The sequence below is a fragment of the Ranitomeya imitator genome, chromosome 3 (assembly GCF_032444005.1).
Source record: "Ranitomeya imitator isolate aRanImi1 chromosome 3, aRanImi1.pri, whole genome shotgun sequence".
Lineage (NCBI taxonomy): Eukaryota > Metazoa > Chordata > Amphibia > Anura > Dendrobatidae > Ranitomeya > Ranitomeya imitator.
In genome coordinates this window covers 806640277-806666565 of record NC_091284.1, presented here as the reverse complement: position 1 = coordinate 806666565, position 26289 = coordinate 806640277, and the positions used below count along the sequence as shown (strand labels likewise).

The window sequence follows — 26289 nt, the reverse complement described above, 5'->3', positions numbered from 1 at the left end:
AAGTGGCACCATAATGGGCACTAATTTTGATCCTTTCTATGGGACTTCTTCTCTTTTATATATGCCACTATTCTGACATTTTATAGTGGCATTTCATAAGGTCTCATTAACAACGTTTGGTGATAAACTGCTGAAACCCATCAGGTGGCAAATTTCTGACATAAAGTCATTATAATGTATGTTTTTTGCCTAAAACACTGTTAAATTTTTCCAGTAATGGAGGTGTCTCCATGGAGGAAAAATGGCTCTGGCAACCTATATCGACTTCTGATGGAAATTCATTTTGGCTTGGTTTCTGCTTATGTGATATTTTTACATCTGTGACATCACAGTTGATTATTTTTGGTATTTTTTTTACTGTATTTCTTAATTTATTACATATTGGTTGAGGGACGGACTCATGAGGCCACTCTTCAAACTTTGCCCAGTATGTAATATAAAATTTAGGGAAATTCACCTTTTTGGAAGAAGATTCCATCTAGTCGATCATGACTATTTAAAAATCTCAGTTCTAAGAATTAATGGAAGCTTTAATAATAGAGAAACATAATTTATTATACATACTGTTTCTGTAGACATCTTGGCAAGAAAGAAAAAGTAAAAAAAGCAAATTGCATATCTACTTTATGCCTGAAAGTCACTCCAATGCTCAGTAGTAAAGGCTCCTTTTTGTTCCTTTTGACCTATCTATGATCCAGCCCTGAGTGCATCATTGACTGAAGCCAAGACAGAAAAAGAATTCTACTTGAGATAATTAAGCAGAAGTAAATTGTCTCTTATTCTCCAAAAAATGTTTGTTGCATTGTTATGTCATATTATCAGAGGGAGCTCGGAATGGAGTTCACGGGCTTGGGAAGACTGATAATGTCTGACAGACGCTTAAATCAGCTTTTCCCCGTGATCAAACAGAACGACTCTAACGTGCATGAAAAACAGTGACCTAGTTACATCTCCAGTCTTTGAGATCGAGGATCTGTTCTTCAGGATACAGTGGGTGTTCTAATGTCTGGATGAAGCCGGGCACTTAATATTTAGAAAAATTAATGTTGATGCTTAATGAAGTCAATTTCGGAATGCAAAATTCTACAATGGACAGTGGTTTTGGGCCAACGCGTCATGAAGAATTATGCTCAGCTGGCATCTCCTTAGCTTGATAGTCATTTATGTAGTGAACAAGAGAGATTTTCAATTTTTCTTTTTACTATATAGTGGTTTCAGCTGTTGTCTTTAATTATTTTTTGCTGTTCTTTTCTTTTGTCTTTGCAAAGTTGCCAGTGTTGACCCAAGAGAAGCTCCTGAAGCCCTATGCTCTCAGGTTTGAGTTTTTTTGCAAAATTTACATGCTCTTAAATGCTCACAAAGATTCTCTTTAGTATCCACCCATATTATTTGAATTCCCCCTCATTAAATTGTTAACACCCCCATGGGACAGAGAGGGATGTAATTGAGCATATACTTATACAATATGCTGTTGTATTCAAGATATAGTTATATAATCAATATGGACTTAAAGTGCAGACTCTCAGCTTTAATTTGACTGTACTTCAATTGGAGCAAGGGTATTTCTGCTCTTTAATATGTAGCTGTCTCTTTTTATGGGGACCAAAAGTAATTAGACAATTATCTTAGCAGCTCTTTAATAGGCTACATGAGCTATTTGCTCATTAATCCATGATCAATTAATATCCGGAGCTGATTCCAGGCATGACATTTGCATTTGGAAGCTGTGAACGTACAACAAGTGTTCAAATGACCTCTCGATGGAAGAGAAATAGACCACCGTTGGGCTGAAAAAAAAGAACAACATCATCAGAGATAGCAAAAATGTTAGGAGTGACCAAATCGTGGTACATTCCACGAAAACAAAGAGCTTGTGAACTCAAAATACTTGGACCTCATGGAAGACAACAATGGTGGATGATCACAGAATCTCTTCAACGGTGAAGAAAACCCCCTTGACAATATCGACCCAAATGAGGAACACTCTCTGGGATGTAGGTGTTTCGGTATCTAAGGGTACGTGCCCATGATTAGGAATTGATGCGGTGTTGACACTGTGCATTTACGCAGCATCGGAACCGCAGAGGCCAAATGTTACAGCATAATGGATGGGATTTCCAGAAATCTCATGTCCATTGTGCGTCTTTGTGCGAGGAAACTGACATGAGGTGCGTCTTTCAGGACCACAGCATGTTAATTTCTCTTGCGGAGATGCTACCATGGCAAGGTGACCCTATTCAGGATAGTCCTACACTACCATCCCGAATAGGATCACCATGCTGTGGTGGGTTGGCTTTTATGCTATTTGTGATAAAAAACAGTGTTACTAAGAACCCAATGTTATGTAAATGCACTTTTGCTTTTTACTTATTTAGTCACGGCAGGGTTTATATTCATTTTGTCTCTTGTAGGTTTTGTCTGTTTTATGGCCAATGTGAACATGCGTTTATATGTCACATGGAAACCCACTCCAAAATCCAGCTCAATGTCTTTTAACTATTAGTATAGGGCCACATGCGATATTACTACTGCCATTATTAGTATAAGGCAAGAAAACATGGCGGCTGATAGTTAAAAGGGCTGTCCAGTGATGTGATATTGATGACCTGTCCAGATAGGTGAGGGTCTGACACCTGGCACCCCTACGATTTGCCCTCTTCAGGTCTGTCGGAGGCTCGATGTACAGTGTATAGATCAGAACATTACAGCTTTCTACACTGTTTGGTGGCCATTCCCAGATTGGACACTCACTAAGTTAAAGGGAGAAGAGTTGCAATACCAAGCGTGGCCACTAACACAGTTTAAGGAGCTGCGCTGACTTGCCGGGACAGCGGGACTGTGCCCTTAAATCGGGACAGTCGCTCTGAATCCGGGACGGTTGGAAGCTATGCAGTTTCATGGGTGATTAGGCTGTGGTCCTGCAAAAATTCATAATCCCACCAAACAGTCAACTTAAAAAGCCTTAGCAGCTGCATGCCTGTTCTGTTTATGAACTCACTACCGCCTTGTCAGTGCCACCACGCATGGCCTTACTCCTATGGCTGGCACAGTAGGGGTGGCAACTAGTGATGAGTGAGTATACTCGTTACTCGAGATTTCCTGAGCAAGCTCGGGTGGTCTCTGAGTATTTGGGAGTGCTCAAAGATTTAGTTTTTGTCTCAGCAGCTTTCTGCTAGACAGCCGGAATACATGTGGGGGTTGCCTATTTGTTAGGGAATCCCCACATGTATTCAGGCTGTCTAGCAGACGCAAATCATGCAGCTGCGGAGACCAAAACTACATCTCTGAGCACACCCAAATACTCAGAGACCACCTGAGCATGCTCGAGAAATCTCGAGTGACGAGTATACTCGCTCATCACTAGTGACAACTCTAACGTAGGAAGAACCGCATGGCTACGAGGTAGGAACGTAAACTTTGGTATTTGGGATTCTATTAATTTTAATGAAAGGTGTAGCCATCGAGAAATCGGCTGTGTACATAATTTCCAGTGCGCCCATGGGACACGTCTTTTCGAGATATTTCGAACGAGCCTCTGAAAATAAATATTCCCTGAGTATCAGAAACTCTAAGCAACCGAGACGTTCTTGGCAAAACTCCATATCAAAGTTATGGTAAAAAGAGAAAGTTTCAAAGTTTCTGCTAATTCTTATTTATTGAACGAGTGCCAGACAGTTGTTAGAATGGAGCGTGATGTCTTTAACTTGCTTTGCCAAATTAATATGTATGAAATGCTCGGCTATTTAACAGCCCTGGCTCCTCCGTCTGGATGTGCTTAGCATTGTTAACAAATTGCACTAATTTGCTTCGTAGTTTTGGGCCTGGAAGAGTCATCATAAGGCAAGGACACGTCGCTCAGAACTTCTACCTGATTCTCTCAGGCATGGCGGTAGTCACCAAAGTGTCAAGCAGCAAGAAGACAGGGGAGCATTTTTCCAAGACGGTGGCCTTCCTAAAGAAAGGGAAGTACTTTGGGGTACGTGGTCGTCGTTTAAATGCCGTCTGCGTGATGGAGTCAGAATAAGCCGCTCTGCAGATAAGTGGATGTTTGTAAATTATAATGAGTAATACATTCCAATTTATGTCCTGTGCGCTGGGGAAACGTCCGCCGGCTCCGCTCTGATTTAAAATCAATCAATCAAGCTTTAATGAAAACTCTCACACAAAAATCACAAAGCAGGGCTCGGTGCCATCGCTCTACCTGCGACTGGCCTGAGACTCCAGCAAACAAACTTTTCAGAAATTGACCCCTTATTTACATCAGGTTTTTATGTTAAAGTTATTTTTTAAACATTTTTGGTAATATTTTTTTTTTCATATCACAATCTATATAGAAAAAAGAAAAATAGAAATCTTGCAATTTTCACACTGGCCACCAGGACTATTTTAGACTTGTGCTTCTTGTTCTTTCAGGAACACTTTCCAGTAGTCTCAATATCTTCACAGGCAACATTATAATGACAGGCAACATACCTTTATACAACAATTAACACAGGATCCACCATTCACAATAGGTGATATCACAGCTCACCTCCTCCTCCTGTACAATGTCTGATAATACCTCTATATACAGTAGATAACACAGGATCCACCATTCACAATAGGTGATGTCACAGCTCACCTCCTCCTGTATAATGACTGATAACACCTCTGTATACAGTAGATAACACAGGATCCACCCTTCACAATAGGTGATGTCACAGCTCACCTCCTCCTCCTGTACAATGACTGATAACACCTCTATATACAGTAGATAGCACAGGATCCACAATCACAATAGGTGATGTCACAGCTCACCTCCTCCTCCTGTACAATGACTGATAACACCTCTATATACAGTAGATGACACAGGATCCACCAATCACAATAGGTGATGTCACAGCTCACCTCCTCCTCCTGTACAATGACTGATAACACCTCTATATACAGTAGATAACACAGGATCCACCATTCACAATAGGTGATGTCACCGCTCACCTCCTCCTCCTGTACAATGACTGATAACACCTCTATATACAGTAGATAACACAGGATCCACCATTCACAATAGGTGGTGTCACAGCTCACCTCCTCCTGTATAATGACTGATAACACCTGTTATGACCTGATGGTTAAGAGGCCACACTGATATGACCTGGTGGCTAAAACGCAACATGGAGCGAGCTCTGAGAAAGTGGTATCTCTACTGACCGCAGTCCCTAATCCTAACAACAACACTAGAAATAGCCGTGGGATGTTCCTGACTCTCCCTAGACACCTCTTCACAGCTTAAGAAATAACTACCCCTATAGAAGGAAATAGAAAGCTATCTTGCCTCAGAGAAAACCCCCAAAAGGAAAGATAGCTCCCCACAAATATTGACTGTGAATGGAGAGGGAAATGACGTACAAAGAAATGAAATTAGAATTCAGCAAAGGAGGCCAATACTAAACTAGATAGACAGAGAGAAAAGGATACTGTGCGGTCAGTATAAAAACTACAAAATCCACGCAGAGTTTACAAAAATGAACTCCACACCGACTCATGGTGTGGAGGGGCAATTCTGCTTTCCCAGAGCTTCTAGCTAGCCTGAATAAGACATAGTGACAAGCTGGACAAAAAGAGACATATTTGCAAAGCAATAGAGTCCAAACAAATGGACAAACAAAAACTAGCAAAAACTTATCTTTTGCAGACAAGGACTGGCCATATGAAAATTCCAAGGAAAGAACCAAATCCAACCAAGAACATTGACAGCAGGCATGGACGAAAGCCCAGAGCAGGTTTAACCCCTTTCTGCCATTAGACGTACTATTGCGTCCATGTGGGGTGGGCTTTACTTCCCAAGGACGCAATAGTACGTCATATGCGATCGGCAGCGCTCACGGGGGGAGCGCCGCCGATCGCGGCCGGGTGTCAGCTGTTTATCGCAGCTGACATCCGGCACTATGTGCCAGGAGTGGTCACGGACCGCCCCCGGCACATTAACCCCCGGCACACCGCGATCAAAGATGATCGCGATGTGCCGGCGGTACAGGGAAGCACCGCGCAGGGAGGGGGCTCCCTGCGGGCTTCCCTGAGCCCCCCGCAGCAACGCGATGTGATCGCGTTGCTGCGAGGGTCTCACCTCCCTCCCTGCTCCCTCCAGCCCCAGATCCAAGATGGCCGCGGATCCGGGTCCTGCAGGGAGGGAGGTGGCTTCACAGAGCCTGCTTAGAGCAGGCACTGTGAAGGCTGCAGCGCTGCATGTCAGATCAGTGATCTGACAGAGTGCTGTGCAAACTGTCAGATCACTGATCTGTGATGTCCCCCCTGGGACAAAGTAAAAAAGTAAAAAAAAAAAATTTCAAATGTGTAAAAAAAAATAAAAAAAAATATTCCAAAATAATGAAAAAAAAATAAAAATATTATTCCCATAAATACATTTCTTTATCTAAATAAAAAAAACAAAACAATAAAAGTACACATATTTAGTATCGCCGCGTCCGTAACGGCCCGACCTATAAAACTGGCCCACTAGTTAACCCCTTCAGTAAACACCGTAAGAAAAAAAAAAAAAAAACGAGGCAAAAAACAATGCTTTATTATCATACCGCCGAACAAAAAGTGGAATAACACGCGATCAAAAAGACAGATATAACTAACCATGGTACCGCTGAAAACGTCATCTTGTCCCGCAAAAAACGAGCCACCATACAGCATCATCAGCAAAAAAATAAAAAAGTTATAGTCCTGAGAATAAAGCGATGCAAAAATAATTATTTTTTCTATAAAATAGTTTTTATCGTATAAAAGCGCCAAAACATAAAAAAATGATATAAATGAGGTGTCGCTGTAATCGTACTGACCCGAAGAATAAAACTACTTCATCAATTTTACCAAACGCGGAATGGTATAAACGCCTCCCCCAAAAGAAATTCATGAATAGCTGGTTTTTGGTCATTCTGCCTCACAAAAATCGGAATAAAAAGCGATCAAAAAATGTCACGTGCCCGAAAATGTTACCAATAAAAACATCAACTCGTCCCGCAAAAAACAAGACCTCACATGACTCTGTGGACCAAAATATAGAAAAATTATAGCTCTCAAAATGTGGTAACGCAAAAAATATTTTTTGCAATAAAAAGCGTCTTTCAGTGTGTGACGGCTGCCAATCATAAAAATCCGCTAAAAAACCCGCTATAAAAGTAAATCAAACCCCCCTTCATCACCCCCTTAGTTAGGGAAAAATTTAAAAAATGTATTTATTTCCATTTTCCCATTAGGGCTAGGGTTAGAGTTAGGGCTAGGGTTAGGGCTAGGGTTAGGGCTAGGGTTAGGGCTAGGGTTAGGGCTAGGGTTAGGGTTAGGGCTAGGGCTAGGGTTAGGGCTAGGGTTAAGGTTAGGGCTAGGGTTAGGGCTAGGGTTAGGGCTAGGGCTAGGGCTAGGGTTAGGGTTAGGGCTAGGGTTAGGGCTAGGGTTAGGGCTAGGGTTAGGATTAGGGTTAGGGCTAGGGTTAGGGCTAGGGCTACAGTTTGGGTTGGGGCTAAAGTTACAGTTAGGGTTTAGATTACATTTACGGTTGGGAATAGGGTTGGGATTAGGGTTAGGGGTGTGTCAGGGTTAGAGGTGTGGTTAGGGTTACTGTTGGGATTAGGGTTAGGGATGTGTTTGGATTAGGGTTTCAGTTATAATTGGGGGGTTTCCACTGTTTAGGCACATGAGGGGCTCTCCAAACGCGACATGGCGTCCGATCTCAATTCCAGCCAATTCTGCGTTGAAAAAGTAAAACAGTACTTCTTCCCTTCCGAGCTGTCCCGTGTGCCCAAACAGGGGTTTACCCCAACATATGGGGTATCAGCGTACTCAGGACAAATAGGACAACAACTTTTGGGGTCCAATTTCTACTGCTACCCTTGGGAAAATACAAAACTCAGGGCTAAAACATATTTTTTGTGGGAAAAAAAAAGATTTTTTATTTTCACGGCTCTGCGTTATAAACTGTAGTGAAACACTTGGGGGTTCAAAGTTCTCACAACACATCTAGATTAGTTCCCTGGGGGGTCTAGTTTCCAATATGGGGTCACTTGTGGGGGGTTTCTACTGTTTAGGTACATTAGGGATTCTGCAAACGCAATGTGACGTCTGCAGACCATTCCATCTAAGTCTGCATTCCAAATGGCGCTCCTTCCCTTCCGAGCTCTGCCATGCGCTCAAACGTTGGTTTCCCCCAACATACGGGGTATCAGCGTACTCAGGACAAATTGGACAACAACTTTTGGGGTCGAATTTCTCCTCTTACCCTCGGGAAAATACAAAACTGGGGGCTAAAAAATAATTTTGGGGGGAAAGATTTTTTTTTTAATTTTCACGGCTCTGCGTTACAAACTGTAGTGAAACACTTGGGGGTTCAAAGCTATCACAACACATCTAGATGAGTTCCTTAGGGGGTCTAGTTTCCAAAATGGTGTCACTTGTGGGAGGTTTCTACTGTTTAGGTACATTAGGGGCTCTGCAAATGCAATGTGACACCTGCAGACCATTCCATCTAAGTCCTCATTCCAAATGGAGCTCCTTCCCTTCCGAGCCCTCCCATGCGCCCAAACAGTGGTTCCCCCCCACATATGGGGTATCAGCGCACTCAGGACAAATTGGACAACAAATTGTGGGGTCGAATTTCTCCTGTTACCCTCGGGAAAATACAAAACTGGGGGCTAAAAAATAATTTTTGTGGGAAAAAATTTTTGTTTTATTTTTACGGCTCTCCATTATAAACTTCTGTGAAGCCCTTGGTGGGTCAAAGAACTCAGCACACATCTAGATAAGTTCCTAAGGGGGTCTACTTTCCAAAATGGTGTCACTTGTGGGGGGTTTCTACTGTTTAGGTACATTAGGGGCTCTGCAAACGCAATGTGACACCTGCAGACCATTCCATCTAAGTCTGCATTCAAATGGCACTCCTTCCCTTCTGAGCCCTACCATGTGCCCAAACAGTGGTTCCCCCCACATATGGTGTATCATCGCACTCAGGACAAATTGGGCAACAAATTTTGGGGTCCAATTTCTCCTGTTACCCTCAGGAAAATACAAAACTGGGGGCTAAAAAAATAATTTTTGTGGGAAAAAAATTTTGTTTTATTTTTACGGCTCTGCATTATAAACTTCTGTGAAGCACTTGGTGGGTCAAAGTGCTCACCACACCTCTAGATAAGTTCCTTAGGGAGTCTACTTTCCAAAATGGTGTCATTTGTGGGGGGTTTCAATGTTTAGGCACATCAGTGGCTCTTCAAACGCAACATGGCGTCCCATCTCAATTCCTGTCAATATGCTTTGAAAAGTCAAACGGCGCTCCTTCCCTTCCGAGCTCTCCCATCCACCCAAACAGTGGTTTACCCCCACATATGGGGTATCAGCGTACTCAGGACAAATTGTACAACAACTTTTGGGGTCTAATTTCTTCTCTTACCCTTGGGAAAATAAAAAATTGGGGGCAAAAAGATAATTTTTGTGAAAAAATATGATTTTTTATTTTTACAGTTCTACATTATAAACTTCTGTGAAGCACTTGGTGGGTCAAAGTGCTCACCACACCTCTAGATAAGTTCCTTAGGGGGTCTACTTTCCAAAATGGTGTCACTTGTGGGGGGTTTCAATGTTTAGGCACATCAGTGGCTCTTCAAACGCAACATGACGTCCCATCTCAATTCCTGTCAATTTTGCATTGAAAAGTCAAACGGCGCTCCTTCCCTTCCGAGCTCTCCCATCCGCCCAAACAGTGGTTTACCCCCACATATGGGCTATCAGCGAACTCAGGACAAATTGTACAACAACTTTTGAGGTCCAATTTCTTCTCTTACCCTTGGGAAAATAAAAAAAAATTGGGGGCGAAAAGATAATTTTTGTGAAAAAATATGATTTTTTATTTTTACGGTTCTACATTATAAACTTCTGTGAAGCACTTGTTAGGTCAAAGTGCTCACCACACCTCTAGATAAGTTCCTTAGGGGGTCTACTTTCCAAAATGGTGTCACTTGTGGGGGGTTTCAATGTTTAGCCACATCAGGGGCTCTCCAAACCAAACATGGCGTCCCATCTCAATTCCAGTCAATTTTGCATTGAAAAGTCAAATGGCACTCCTTCGCTTCCGAGCTCTGCCATGCGCCCAAACAGTGGTTTACCCCCACATGTGGGGTATTGGCATACTCAGGACAAATTGTACAACAATGTTTGGGGTCCATTTTCTCCTGTTAACCTTGGTAAAATAAAACAAATTGGAGCTGAATTAAATTTTTTGTGAAAAAAAGTTAAATGTTCATTTTTATTTAAACATTCAAAAAATTCCTGTGAAGCACCAGAAGGGTTAATAAACTTCTTGAATATGGTTTTGAGCACCTTGAGGGGTGTAGTTTTTAGAATGGTGTCACACTTGGGTATTTTCTATCATATAGACCCCTCAAAATGACTTCAAATGAGATGTGGTCCCTAAAATAAAATGGTGTTGTAGAAATGAGAAATTGCTGGTCAACTTTTAACCCTTATAACTCCCTAACAAAAAAAAATTTTGGTTCCAAAATTGTGCTGATGTAAAGTAGACATGTGGGAAATGTTACTTATTAAGTATTTTGTGTGACATATCTCTGTGATTTAATTGCATAAAAATTCAAAGTTGGAAAATTGCAAAATTTTCATAATTTTCGCCAAATTTCCGTTTTTTTCACAAATAAACGCAGGTACTATCAAATAATTTTTACCATTGTCATGAAGTACAAAATGTCACGAGAAAACAATGTCAGAATCACCAGGATCCATTGAAGCGTTCCAGAGTTATAACCTCATAAAGTGACAGTGGTCAGAAAAAAAAATTGGCCCGGTCATTAACGTGCAAACCACCCTTGGGGGTAAAGGGGTTAAATAACAAACCCAGGCAAGGCGATTAGTGAAGGCAGCTGCTACAGCTACATAAAGGAGCAGCAGTTCCACTCGAAACCACCAGAGGGAGCCCAAGAGCAGAACTCACAAAAATACCATTAGCAACCACAGGAGGGAGCTCCAGAACGGAATTCACAACAAACACCTCTATATACAGTAGATAGCACAGGATCCACCATTCACAATAGGTGATGTCACAGCTCACCTCCTCCTCCTGTACAATGACTGATAACACCTCTATATACAGTAGATAACACAGGACCCACCATTCACAATAGGTGATATCACAGCTCACCTCCTCCTCCTGTACAATGACTGATAACACCTCAATATACAGGAGATAACACAGGATCCACCATTCACAATAGGTGATATCACAGCTCACCTCCTCTTCCTGTACAATGACTGATAACAACTAAATATACAGGAGATAACACAGGACCCACCATTCACAATAGGTGATATCACAGCTCACCTCCTCCTCCTGTACAATGAGTGATAATACCTCAATATACAGGAGATAACACAGGATCCACCATTCACAATAGGTGATATCACAGCTCACCTCCCCCTCCTGTACAATGACTGATAACACCTCTATATACAGTAGATAACACAGGATCCACCATTCACAATAGGTGATGTCACAGCTCACCTCCTCCTGTATAATGACTGATAACAACTCTATATACAGTAGATAACACAGGATCCACCCTTCACAATAGGTGATGTAACAGCTCACCTCCTCCTCCAGTACAATGACTGATAACACCTCAATATACAGGAGATAACACAGGATCCACCATTCACAATAGGTGATATCACAGCTCACCTCCCCCTCCTGTACAATGACTGATAACACCTCTATATACAGTAGATAACACAGGACCCACCATTCACAATAGGTGATGTCACAGCTCACCACCTCCTCCTGTACAATGACTGATAACACCTCAGTATATAGGAGATAAGACAGGATCCACCATTCACAATAGGTGATATCACAGCTCACCTCCTCCTTCTGTACAATGTCTGATAACACCTCTATATACAGCAGATAACACAAGATCCACCATTCACAATAGGTGATATCACAGCTCACCTCCTCCTCCTGTACAATGACTGATAACACCTCTATATACAGTAGATCACACAGGATCCACCATTCACAATATGTAGGAAAAAGCTAGAGACCGCGCATAGAGGAAAAAAACTGCGAGGAAAGAAAGGGGAATGTCTAAAATCCTACTACAAAGAGTCCCACAATGGAGCCATGCAAACCCCTAGATCAGTATAAGCCCCAATGAAAGGACTAGTATGCTTGCGCAAACACATAAAACAAACTAGACAATACTATGTCAGACTAAATAGACTCCGCAATGGCCCCGACCCCGTGTAAAACAATACCTGTAACTGAGCAATATACCTGGGCGATGGATCAAAAAGAGGGCACCGCTGGGTCCAATGCAGAGCTGAGCCTGACGCCACAGGAGAAGTGGTGAGACAATAAGTGCAGAGATTCAGTGGGGGTCTGCAGGTTTCTGGAGCGTAGCTGCACGTGGTAGTAACGGGAAGGCTGCGTAGAGCCAGGGAGAGCCCCGGCCGGTGGCGTCCCTGGATACGAGCGCAGGGAAGATGGCCGACGGAGAACCAAGCGTGTGACGTCACAGCTGAAAAACTACGGAGCGGCACAAAGGACAAGGTAGAAACCAACGCGTTTCGAAGGAACAGCGTCCTTCTTCGTCAGGGTTACCTGGCACCGGCAGCTCCGGAGGATATAAAGGCTAAGTGTCCGTCAATCATCCAACCAAGGCCCCGCCCCCCCCGCCCTATAAGGTGAAAAAATCAATGTGTACAGGAAATACTCTGCCGAATACTCCAATAATATATAATAGTGCCCACTAAGGATGAAATAAGAAAAACTACAAGCAGTGTATGTACCTGAATAATGCAGAAATATGCCAATCTGTGCAGACATGGGCTCATTAGCGAGGGGAATAGCTGGTCCCATAAAAGATAACAGGGGACAGGAGTAAAGTGCAAATATGATAAAAATGCATAAATATATAAAGACTTAAAAACAATTTTAATAATTCTAAAAGAATAAAAAGAGAGAAATCCCCCTCTAACTACTTAATAACACATAGCTAAAATGCGAAACATGCAGATAAGAATAAAAATAAAAACAACCATGAAAAAGCTGCCGTAAAAAACACACATCACAAAGAAAGGGGGCAAACCATACACAAAGGGAAAAAGACCCCTACGTAAATCAAATTAAAAGGCATATAGTTCTAGCCCATAATTTAGGCCCTTAGGTGCAAGGCAGTTCAGGGTAAAAATCCATTCGGATTCGATCCTAGACATAACTTGTAGCAAATTGCCCCCTCTCACATTTTGTTGAATTTTTGGATTCCCAAGAAACGTACATGTTTAGTAGATTTATCATGTTTTTCACAAAAGTGACGGGAGAGGGGATGACCAGAGAACCCCCTACGGATGTTCATAAAGTGTTCCTTTATTCGGACCATTAGAGGCCTCTTGGTGCGGCCCACATACAATTTATGGCACGGACACTCAATAAGGTAAATGACCCTTGTGGTTGAACATGTGATATTATCCTTGATCCTGAATTCCTTCACGGAGTCTGCATCTGTGAACGTACAGTAACGTGTCTTACAAAAGGAAGTATTACTACACCCAAAACAATGGCCACAAGGTGTAAATCCAGACTTTGCATTTATCTTAGTACCAGAGGGTAAATCATGGTTAATAGATGGTTTGATAGTCGGAGCAATAAGGCTACCTAATGAGCGGGCTTTCCTAAATATGAATCTGGGGATGTTTGGTAGATATCCTCCTATGATTTTGTCCCCTTGTAAGATGGACCAATGTTTGCGTATAATGGACCTAAACTTCAGATGGTCCGCATGAAATTGAGTGATGAAGGGTAATTCATGAATTTGATCAGAAATATTCATGGCAATTGGGTTGGTGGCTTGTTCCTTGTATAGCAGGGAATATCTGGAGGTATCCCTCACCTCCTGTTCGGCTTGAGCCAGCAGTGAACCCGCATAACCTTTATCGAGAAATTGCTGGGTTAGCACCTCTGCTTCCATATTATAGTCCTCCAAGGTAGTACAGTTTCGTCTAAGCCTGGTGTATTGACCCTTGGGGATATTGGTCAACCACACGGGCAGGTGACAACTCAGAATATTAATAAAACTGTTAGTATCGACATCCTTACGGTAACATTTGGTGTAAAGTTGGGAATTGTCTATATACACGGTTAGGTCCAAGAAGTTGACGTTGGTGGTGCTGATGGTCGGAGTGAATTCCAGACCAAATCCATTGTCATTCAGGTTGGCGGTGAACAGGTCCAGATCACTCTTTGAACCATCCCAAATAAACAACACGTCGTCAATGAATCTATGCCACAGGATTAGTCCTGGGCGGAGGTGTCCAGAGATATAAATGTGGGACTCCTCCCACTTGGCTACGAAGAGGTTCGCATAGCTTGGGGCAAAACGCGTGCCCATAGCGGTGCCCCACACTTGTAAAAAGAACTCCCCTTCATACCAAAAGTAATTATGTTGAAGGATGAAATCAATGCATTCTTGGATAAATGTTACCTGATTATCCGGATATGTGCCCAGCGTTCGGAGGAAGTCACCTGCCACACGACAACCCATCTTTTGGTCAATGACTGTGTACAATGATTTTATATCCAACGTACCCAGGACATAGGTTGGTTTCCACTCCACCTCCTCTAATACTTGTAATATGAGGCCTGTGTCTTTAAGATAGGCGGGTATCAGCCGCATGCATTTCTGGAGATGCCTGTCCACATATTGTGATAGATTTGCTGTAAGGCTATTGATGCCTGAAATAATGGGCCTACCAGGAGGACATGTGGAATTCTTGTGCATTTTGGGGATATGGTAGAAAATGGCTACACTAGGGTCCCTATTAAATACAAATTGGAATTCTTTTTTATTTAAGATTCCCAGAGACTGGCCCTTAAGACACAAGTTTTTTAGTTTTTTAATGTAGTATAGCGTTGGATCACTTCTCAGTTTCTTATAGGTGACCTCATCCCCAAGGAGTCTGACCGACTCCTGATGATATGTGATGCGATCCAAAATAACAATACCCCCTCCTTTGTCCGCTGGACGGATAATAATGTTTTTATTTTCTTGTATATCCTTTATGGCCATCTTCTCCTGAGGATTAAGGTTCTGAGGTGTAAATTTAGATTTGTTTTTACGTTGTAATTTCCTAATGTCATTAGTGACCAGCCTATCAAAGGTTAAAAATGCCTCCGATTGTTCTTGGACAGGGTTAAAGGTGGATGGATTAGCCAGAGAGGTGTGGATGTATTCCCCCCGGTCTTGATGAGCAGGCTCCGTTGTATTTTTACTCCTTTTGTAAAAATATTTTTTGACAGCTAGATTTCTCAAATACTTCTTCATGCATATAAATAGATGGAATGGTTTACCACTGACGGTAGGTGCGAACTTGAGTCCTTTTTGGAGGAGTGAAATTTCGTTGGCAGTTAATTCATGTGAACTTAAATTGAAAATCCTCTGAGAGTCACTACAAAATGTACTCACTTTCGCTTTGGTGAGTTTCCTCCCCCTCCTACCTCTCTTGGTTTTGTGGATTTTACCCGAAAAAAATCCCGGTTAATCGGCACACGGCCCTTAGGTGCTACAATATTCGTAGCAGCTGGCTTCCTATTTCTACCGGGCATATTAGCCTTAAGTGTATTTGTGGGTAATTTGCCCTTGCTGGTGCCAGCGACTGGGTTCTTTTTAGTGTTCCTACCAGAAGTAGTACAAGTACCTCCTAGAGATTTATTCACCAGTCTCTTGTGCGGAGATATATCCTGTTGACTAGTGAATTGTTCGTGTGCCACCTGTGATGTGGTGGGTAGAGTATTATCCCTAGAGAGTGGGGAAAATCTATTAGAAGTGTGGATGGAAGTTACAGAGCAGGAATTACCATCCTCATGTGTATATAACGGAGTATTGGGATATATAGAGATCTCTAGAGTGTCATCCGGGTTTAGGTCTTTATTGGAGGTGACCGATAGTCTAGAGTGACTCCTATTTCGTGTAACCACTGGTGTATATTGTGTAGAATTGGACTCAGCGTATGTGGAAAATACTAAGGAAAGGTCCGTTTTATTAGGTGTGGGTGTAACATTATATTCATCCAACACTAGGAGGTCATCCGACCTATACTCAATATTAGTAGTGCTAGTGTCATACGATCTACTCGGTGTAGAATAATTTAAATATGCTTCCTCTGGTATATGGTCTCTTTGGAATTTCTTGATTTTCTTATTTATAATCTCCTTCTCTCTATCCTTAAGCCTATATAGAATACTGTCAGCCATATCCTGTAAATCCTGGGTAAGATTACAGGTACGAAGTTGTGTGAAAGTTTGTTCAATCAGAAGACTAGTTTTATTAATATTTTCTAGTCGTTTATCTATAATAAATTGTAAGGCTCTAAGAGAGAAGGATTGGAACATATCATCCCATTCCCGCACTGTGGAGGGGTCTCCAAAATCCCCTGCTAGTGTCTTATATATAATGATTATTATAATTAATTTGTAATAATTTGTATTTAATAGGGACCCTAGTGTAGCCATTTTCTACCATATCCCCAAAATGCACAAGAATTCCACATGTCCTCCTGGTAGGCCCATTATTTCAGGCATCAATAGCCTTACAGCAAATCTATCACAATATGTGGACAGGCATCTCCAGAAATGCATGCGGCTGATACCCGCCTATCTTAAAGACACAGGCCACATATTACAAGTATTAGAGGAGGTGGAGTGGAAACCAACCTATGTCCTGGGTACGTTGGATATAAAATCATTGTACACAGTCATTGACCAAAAGATGGGTTGTCGTGTGGCAGGTGACTTCCTCCGAACGCTGGGCACATATCCGGATAATCAGGTAACATTTATCCAAGAATGCATTGATTTCATCCTTCAACATAATTACTTTTGGTATGAAGGGGAGTTCTTTTTACAAGTGTGGGGCACCGCTATGGGCACGCGTTTTGCCCCAAGCTATGCGAACCTCTTCGTAGCCAAGTGGGAGGAGTCCCACATTTATATCTCTGGACACCTCCGCCCAGGACTAATCCTGTGGCGTAGATTCATTGACGACGTGTTGTTTATTTGGGATGGTTCAAAGAGTGATCTGGACCTGTTCACCGCCAACCTGAATGACAATGGATTTGGTCTGGAATTCACTCCGACGATCAGCACCACCAACATCAACTTCTTGGACCTAACCGTGTATATAGACAATTCCCAACTTTACACCAAATGTTACCGTAAGGATGTCGATACTAACAGTTTTATTAATATTCTGAGTTGTCACCTGCCCGTGTGGTTGACCAATATCCCCAAGGGTCAATACACCAGGCTTAGACGAAACTGTACTACCTTGGAGGACTATAATATGGAAGCAGAGGTGCTAACCCAGCAATTTCTCGATAAAGGTTATGCGGGTTCACTGCTGGCTCAAGCCGAACAGGAGGTGAGGGATACCTCCAGATATTCCCTGCTATACAAGGAACAAGCCGCCAACCCAATTGCCATGAATATTTCTGATCAAATTCATGAATTACCCTTCATCACTCAATTTCATGCGGACCATCTGAAGTTTAGGTCCATTATACGCAAACATTGGTCCATCTTACAAGGGGACAAAATCATAGGAGGATATCTACCAAACATCCCCAGATTCATATTTAGGAAAGCCCGCTCATTAGGTAGCCTTATTGCTCCGACTATCAAACCATCTATTAACCATGATTTACCCTCTGGTACTAAGATAAATGCAAAGTCTGGATTTACACCTTGTGGCCATTGTTTTGGGTGTAGTAATACTTCCTTTTGTAAGACACGTTACTGTACGTTCACAGATGCAGACTCCGTGAAGGAATTCAGGATCAAGGATAATATCACATGTTCAACCACAAGGGTCATTTACCTTATTGAGTGTCCGTGCCATAAATTGTATGTGGGCCGCACCAAGAGGCCTCTAATGGTCCGAATAAAGGAACACTTTATGAACATCCGTAGGGGGTTCTCTGGTCATCCCCTCTCCCGTCACCTTTGTGAAAAACATGATAAATCTACTAAACATGTACGTTTCCTGGGAATCCAAAAATTCAACAAAATGTGAGAGGGGGCAATTTGCTACAAGTTATGTCTAGGATTGAATCCGAATGGATTTTTACCCTGAACTGCCTTGCACCTAAGGGCCTAATTTATGGGCTAGAATTATATGCCTTTTAATTTGATTTACGTTGGGGTCTTTTTCCCTTTGTGTATGGTTTGCCCCCTTTCTTTGTGATGTGTGTTTTTTACGGCAGCTTTTTCATGGTTGTTTTTATTTTTATTCTTATCTGCATGTTTCGCATTTTAGCTATGTGTTATTAAGTAGTTAGAGGGGGATTTCTCTCTTTTTATTCTTTTAGAATTATTAAAATTGTTTTTAAGTCTTTATATATTTATGCATTTTTATCATATTTGCACTTTACTCCTGTCCCCTGTTATCTTTTATGGGACCAGCTATTCCCCTCGCTAATGAGCCCATGTCTGCACAGATTGGCATATTTCTGCATTATTCAGGTACATACACTGCTTGTAGTTTTTCTTATTTCATCCTTAGTGGGCGCTATTATATATTATTGGAGTATTCGGCAGAGTATTTCCTGTACACATTGATTTTTTCACCTTATAGGGCGGGGGGGCGGGGCCTTGGTTGGATGATTGACGGACACTTAGCCTTTATATCCTCCGGAGCTGCCGGTGCCAGGTAACCCTGACGAAGAAGGACGCTGTTCCTTCGAAACGCGTTGGTTTCTACCTTGTCCTTTGTGCCGCTCCGTAGTTTTTCAGCTGTGACGTCACACGCTTGGTTCTCCGTCGGCCATCTTCCCTGCGCTCGTATCCAGGGACGCCACCGGCCGGGGCTCTCCCTGGCTCTACGCAGCCTTCCCGTTACTACCACGTGCAGCTACGCTCCAGAAACCTGCAGACCCCCACTGAATCTCTGCACTTATTGTCTCACCACTTCTCCTGCGGCGTCAGGCTCAGCTCTGCATTGGACCCAGCGGTGCCCTCTTTTTGATCCATCGCCCAGGTATATTGCTCAGTTACAGGTATTGTTTTACACGGGGTCGGGGCCATTGCGGAGTCTATTTAGTCTGACATAGTATTGTCTAGTTTGTTTTATGTGTTTGCGCAAGCATACTAGTCCTTTCATTGGGGCTTATACTGATCTAGGGGTTTGCATGGCTCCATTGTGGGACTCTTTGTAGTAGGATTTTAGACATTCCCCTTTCTTTCTTCGCAGTTTTTTTCCTCTATGCGCGGTCTCTAGCTTTTTCCTATATTTTATTTATATCCGGGGTGGCGTCTTCCCGGTTTTGAGTCCAGCTGCTTAGGAATTTATTTAGGCATTATAGCGCTGGTGTGATTACTATCATTCACAATATGTGATATCACAGCTCACCTCCCCCTCCTGTACAATGACTGATAACACCTCCATATACAGTAGATAACACAGGATCCACCATTCAAAATAGGTGATGTCACAGCTCACCTCCTCCTGTATAATGACTGATAACAACTCTATATACAGTAGATAACACAGGATCCACCCTTCACAATAGGTGATGTAACAGCTCACCTCCTCCTCCAGTACAATGACTGATAACACCTCAATATACAGTAGATAACACAGGATCCACCATTCACAATAGGTGATATCACAGCTCACCTCCTCCTCCTGTACAATGACTGATAACACCTGTATATACAGTAGATAACACAGGATCCACCATTCACAATAGGTGATATCACAGCTCACCTCCTCCTCCTGTACAATGACTGATAACACCTCTATATACAGTAGATAACACAGGACCCACCATTCACAATAGGTGATATCACAGTTCACCTCCTCCTTCTGTACAATGACTGATAACACCTCTATGTACAGTAGATAACACAGGACCCACCATTCACAATAGGTGATATCACAGCTCACCTCCTCCTCCTGTACAATGACTGATAACACCTCAATATACAGGAGATAACACAGGATCCACCATTCACAATAGGTGATATCACAGCTCACATCCTCCTCCTGTACAATGACTGATAACACCTCAATATACTGGAGATAACACAGGATCCACCATTCACAATAGGTGATATCACAGCTCACATCCTCCTCCTGTACAATGACTGATAACACCTCAATATACAGGAGATAACACAGGATCCACCATTCACAATAGGTGATATCACAGCTCACCTCCTCCTCCTGTACAATGACTGATAACACCTCTATATACAGTAGATAACACAGGATCCACCATTCACAATAGGTGATATCACAGCTCACCTCCTCCTCCTGTACAATGTCTGATAACACCTCTATATACAGTAGATAACACAGGATCCACCATTCACAATAGGTGATGTCACAGCTCACCTCCTCCTGTACAATGTCTGATAACACCTCTATATACAGTAGATAACACAGGATCCACCATTCACAATAGGTGATGTCACAGCTCACCTCCTCCTCCTGTACAATGACTGATAACACCTCTATATACAGTAGATAACACAGGATCCACCATTCACAATAGGTGATGTCACAGCTCACCTCCTCCTCCTGTACAATGACTGATAACACCTCTATATATAGTAGATAACACAGGATCCACCATTCAAAATAGGTGATATCACAGCTCACCTCCTCCTGTACAATGCCCGATAACACCTCTATATACAGTAGATAACACAGGATCCACTATTCACAATAGGTGATGTCACAGCTCACCTCCTCCTCCTGTACAATGACTGATAACACCTCTATATACAGCAGATAACACAGGATCCACCATTCACAATTGAGGATTTTATAGCTCACCTCCTCTTAGCAGTCAGTCTGTTTCTGCTAATGTGCATGTGGATTTTCTGTAAGAACAGGAAATATTTATCTAGCCTCGTGTCATTTTTTCTTTGCAGCATTTTCCCACATCTGCCTTTGTATATGTGGGTCTCATTGAAATTTATAGAAGCCATTAGGGTGTATATGGATTTGCCCAAATGGAGGAAACAAATGGACTCTGTAAATGGACTCTAAAGGAAAAGAGAAAATAGGGGACAGCAGAGCAGAGTAGAGGGAATTTTTTGAGGGTAATGATGTAAAGATAAGAGCAGAAAAGATTAGTATGGAGGGGATAGTGTGTTGAGTAGAGATTTGGGAGATATTTGGAGAGTAGGGCAGATGGGATGAGGGCGAGTTGTGGACTAGAGATTACACAGCGATAAATATTAGGAGATTAAGGCAGAGATGTGTCTAAGAATCAAGTTGTAGACCACATGTTATACATGTTATAGATGGGGATATGTTGGGAGATTAGGGCAGATATGTATGTGGGGAACAGGATGTGGAAAAGAGAATTATATATGGGACGTAGCCAGAGATTAAGAGAGAGACGTATGGGTGGGTGGCACAGGTTGTGGCCTACAGATTATCTATCAGAAGGTATCGGGTGATTAGGAGAGAGATACATGAAGGGGAAAGGTTGTGAACCAAAGATTACAGTGGTGAATAAATGTATTTAGTCAGCCACCAATTATGCAAGTTCTCCCACTTAAAAAGATGAGCAAGGCCTGTAATTGACATGGTAGGTAGACCACAACTATGAGAGTCAAAATGAGAAAACAAATCCAGAAAAGCACCTTGTCTGATTTGGCAAGATTTAGTTTGCAAATTATGGTGCAAAATAAGTATTTTGTCACCTAAAAACATGCAAGATTTCTGGCTCTCACAGACCTGTAACTTCCTCTTTAAGAGGCTCCTCTGTCCTCCACTCATTACCTGTAGTAATGGCGCCTGTTTCAACTTGTTATCAGTATAAAAGACACCTGTCCACAACCTCAAACAGTCACACTCCAGACTCTACTATGGTGCAGACCAAAGAGCTGTCGAAGGACACCAGAAACAAAATTGTAGCCCTGCACCAGGCTGGGAAGACTGAATCTGCAATAGGCAAGCAGCTTGGTGTGATGAAATCAACTGTGGAATCAATAATAAGAAAATGGAAGACATACAAGACCACTGATAATCTCCCTCGATCTGGGGCTCCACGCAAGATCTTACCCGGTGGGGTCAAAATGATCACAAAATCTGTGAGCAAAAATCCCAGAACCACATGGGGGAACCTAGTGAATGACCTGCATAGAGTTGGGACCACTGCAACAAAGGCTACTATCAGTAACACACTGAACCACCAGGGACTCAGATCCTGTACTGCCAGATGTGTCCACCTGCTTAAGCCAGTACATGTCTGGGCCCGTCTGAAGTTTGCTAGAGAGCATTTGAATTATCCAGAAGAGTGTTAGGAGTATGTCATATGGTCTGATGAAGCCAAAGTAGAACTGTTTGGTAGAAACAAAACTCATCGTGTTTGGAGGAAACAGAATGCTGAGTTACATCCAAAGAACACCATACCTACTGTGAAGCAAAGGGGTGGCAACATCATGCTTTGGGGCTGTCTCTCTGCAACGGGACCAGGACAACTGGTCCATGTACATGAAAGAATGAATGGGGCCATGTATCGTGAGATTTTGCGTGCAAACCTCCTTCCATCAGCAAAGGCATTGAAGATGAAATGTGGATAGGTCGTTCAGCATGATAATGATCCCAAGCACACCGCCAGGTCAATGAAGGAATGGCTTCGTAAGAAGCATATGAAGGTCCTAGCCAGTCTCAAGATCTCAACCCCATAGAAAACCTTTAGAGGGAGTTGAAAGTCCGTGTTGCCCAGCGACAAGCCCAAAATATCACTGCTCTAGAGAAGATCTGCATGGAGAAATGGGCCAACATACCTCCAACAGTGTGTGGCAACCTTGTGAAGACTTACAGAAAACGTTTGACCTCTATCATTGCCAACAAAGGATATACAATGTATACTGCCCCTATTGGACAAACAATCAGTAGATTTGGTTTCCAGTACCATCTCTATGCTGACGACACCCAATTATACACTTCTGCTCCCGATATCACACCGACCTTTTTAGAAAACACCAGTGATTGTCTTACCGCTGTCTCTAACATCATGTCCTCCCTCTATCTGAAACTAAACCTGTCAAAAACTGAACTCCTCGTGTTCTCTCCCTCTACTAACCTACCTTTGCCTGACATTGCTATCTCCGTGTGCGGTTCCACCATTACTCCAAAGCAACATGCCCGCTGCCTTGGGGTCATCCTTGATTCTGACCTTTCATTCACCCCCTACATCCGATCACTGGCTCGCTCTTCTTACCTGCATCTCAAAAACATTTCTAGAATTCGCCCTTTTCTTAATTTCGACTCTGCAAAAACTCTGACTGTTTCACTTATTCATTCTCGTCTGGACTATTGTAACTCTCTACTAATCGGTCTCCCTCTTGCAAAACTCTCCCCGCTCCAATCTGTCCTGAATGCTGCAGCCAGGATCATATTCCTCAGCAACCGTTACACCGATGCCTCTACCCTGTGCCAGTCATTACACTGGCTACCCATCCACTCCAGAATCCAGTACAAAACTACTACCCTCATCCACAAAGCACTCCATGGCTCAGCACCACCCTACATCTCCTCCCTGGTATCAGTCTACCACCCTACCCGTGCCCTCCGCTCCGCTAATGACCTCAGGTTAGCATCCTCAATAATCAGAACCTCCCACTCCCGTCTCCAAGACTTTACACGTGCTGCGCCGATTCTTTGGAATGCACTACCTAGGTTAATACGATTAATCCCCAATCCCCACAGTTTTAAGCGTGCCCTAAAAACTCATTTGTTCAGACTGGCCTACCGCCTCAATGCATTAACCTAACGATCCCTGTGTGGCCTATTTATAATAAAAAAAAAAAAAAGGTTCCTCGCATCATGTTCTCATACACTTTATGCAGTATTAGCCCTCTGTGTCTGTACTGCTACATACTTAGGCAGATAACTGGTTCATGCAGCTTTACATGAACACCTGAGCCTTACACTATAGCTGGTCCGAATAACTAAAGCAATTGTTACCATCCACCTCTCGTGTCTCCCCTTTTCCCCATAGTTTGTAAGCTTGCGAGCAGGGCCCTCACTCCTCCTGGTATCTGTTTTGAACTGTATTTCTGTTATGCTGTAATGTCTATTGTCTGTACAAGTCCCCTCTATAATTTGTAAAGCGCTGCGGAATATGTTGGCGCTATATAAATAAAAATTATTATTATTATTATTATACAATACAATATTGAGATGAAATTTTGTTAATGACCAAATACTTATTTTCCACCATAATTTGCAAAATAAATCTTGCCAAATCAGACAAGGTGACTTTCTGGATTTGTTTTCTCATTTTGACTCTCCTAGTTGTGGTCTACCTATGATGTCAATTACAGGCCTATCATCTTTTTAAGTGGCAGAACTTGCACAATTGGAGGCTGACTAAATATTTTTTTTCCCCATTTTATACATGGTAATGTTTTGGGAGATTTGGAAAAAGATGTTTGGGGGGGACACACATGTTGTGGACCATGGATCATATGGGGGAAGATAACTGGAGATTAGGGCAGGTGAGTTGTGTGAAGGTGTCAGGCTGTGGAGGTATCAGGAGATTATGGCACATACTGTATGTATGGTGAGTGAGGCAAGTTGTGAACAACATTTTTTATATGGGGTGATGATGGGAGATTAGGTCAGGAATATAGGGTGCGGACAATTTGAGAGCCACCTGTTATATATGGGGACAAATTGCTGACAGAGATTATGAATTGGAAGTATTGGGAGGTATAGACAGAGAAGTATGGAGAGATTAGGTTGTGGGCTACGGATTATCTGTGGTAAAGTTTACTGAGATTAGAGGAGACATGCATGAAGGGGACAGTTTATATGTTGGAAAGTATCAGGAGATAAAGATAGAAATGTGTGCAGGTGACATGTTGTCGGCCACAGATTATGTTTAGGGAGGTAGCTGGAGACTAAGTCAGAGATGTAGGGTAGGGACAGGTTGTTAACCACAGAATATATGATGATGTGAAGAGGACAAGTTGTGTATACAGAGATTAGAGAAGAAATATATTAAGTAAAAGGTAAAGAGAAAATAGGCAGGGTAGAGTTCTGGGATAAGGAGAATATTTTTCGTTTTTTTTTAGATGATAATGGAAGGAGAAGCGAAAATAATAGCAGAGAAGATTAGGACGGAGATTTTTGTAGGTAACAGGTTGTGGAAAGGAGATTAAATCAGGGTATATACCAAGAGACTAAGTCATAAAAAAAACCTTGTGTGTCATGTTGATGTCTTGTTGGGGAAACCGTTGCTACAATGTTCACCATGTGGGAACTCGTGGTGAAATACGTGCAGAAAACACAGGAGATCAGTTGTTTAGAACTCATGTTCTACTTGTTCTTGAGGGTTGTGGTTACCTTCATCTGACATGGAGAGGCCATAGACATGAACACAATTACTGGGCCCTTTCCTTTGTGTTCATAGGATTAATTACTCTATGACCCTCTATGCACACCTCCATTTCTGTAGGCTACGCCCTGAGTGATCTTCACAGTGCAGCTTTATTCTCATCCTCCTAACTGCAGCCCCCTGTCCAGGGTTAATGCCACATAAGCAAGCTACTGGGTCTGGTGTTGTGAATTCTGCTTTTGGGCTCCCTCCGGTGGTTGTAGGTGGTAATGCAGTTGTCCCTGGCCTGCAGTCCTGGACAGGTGTATCTGCTGATTGCAATTCTGACTGCGGTATTTAGGTTTGCAGGACTCTTTAGTCCTTGCCAGTTGTCAGTGTTTCTTGTGAAGTGTTGGATCTCTGTCTGGCTTCTCCTGCTTAGCTGCCAATTCATCAAAGATAAGTGTCTGTTTCTTTTTCTATGGCACACAAGCTGTGTGCTTGTTTTTTGATTGTATTCCTGCTCTGAGTGTAGGAGTCTCTGGAGTTGCAGATATACGTTCCACGTCTTTAGTTAGATGGAGAAATTTTTTGTATGATCTGCTGTGGATATTTTTGGAAGGGTTTTAATACTGACCGCACAGGACTCTGTTCTATCCTTTCCTATTTTAGCTAGAGTGGTCTCTTGTGCTAAATCCTGTTTTCTGCCTGTGTTTGTCTTTCCTCTCCTACTCACAGCCAATATTTGTGGGGGCCTGCCTATCCTTTGGGGTTCTGCTCTGAGGCAAGGTAGTATTCCTATTTCCATCTATAGGGGTATTTAGTCCTCCGGCTGTGACGAGGTGTCTAGGGTTTGTTAGGTACACCCCACGGCTACTTCTAGTTGCAGTGTTAAGATCAGGATTTGTTACCACC

The 26289-nt window shown here is 42.5% G+C and overlaps 1 protein-coding gene across 1 annotated transcript in view; it reads left to right on the top strand.

Moving 5' to 3' along the window:
* Positions 1-26289, top strand: part of LOC138671246 (cyclic nucleotide-binding domain-containing protein 2-like) — a 385035-nt gene that overhangs the window by 126311 nt on the left and 232435 nt on the right. Inside the window, exon 7 of the mRNA XM_069759242.1 lies at positions 3814-3976. Within this exon, the coding sequence (XP_069615343.1) occupies positions 3814-3976 (163 nt within the window). The remainder of the gene's footprint in view (positions 1-3813; positions 3977-26289) is intronic.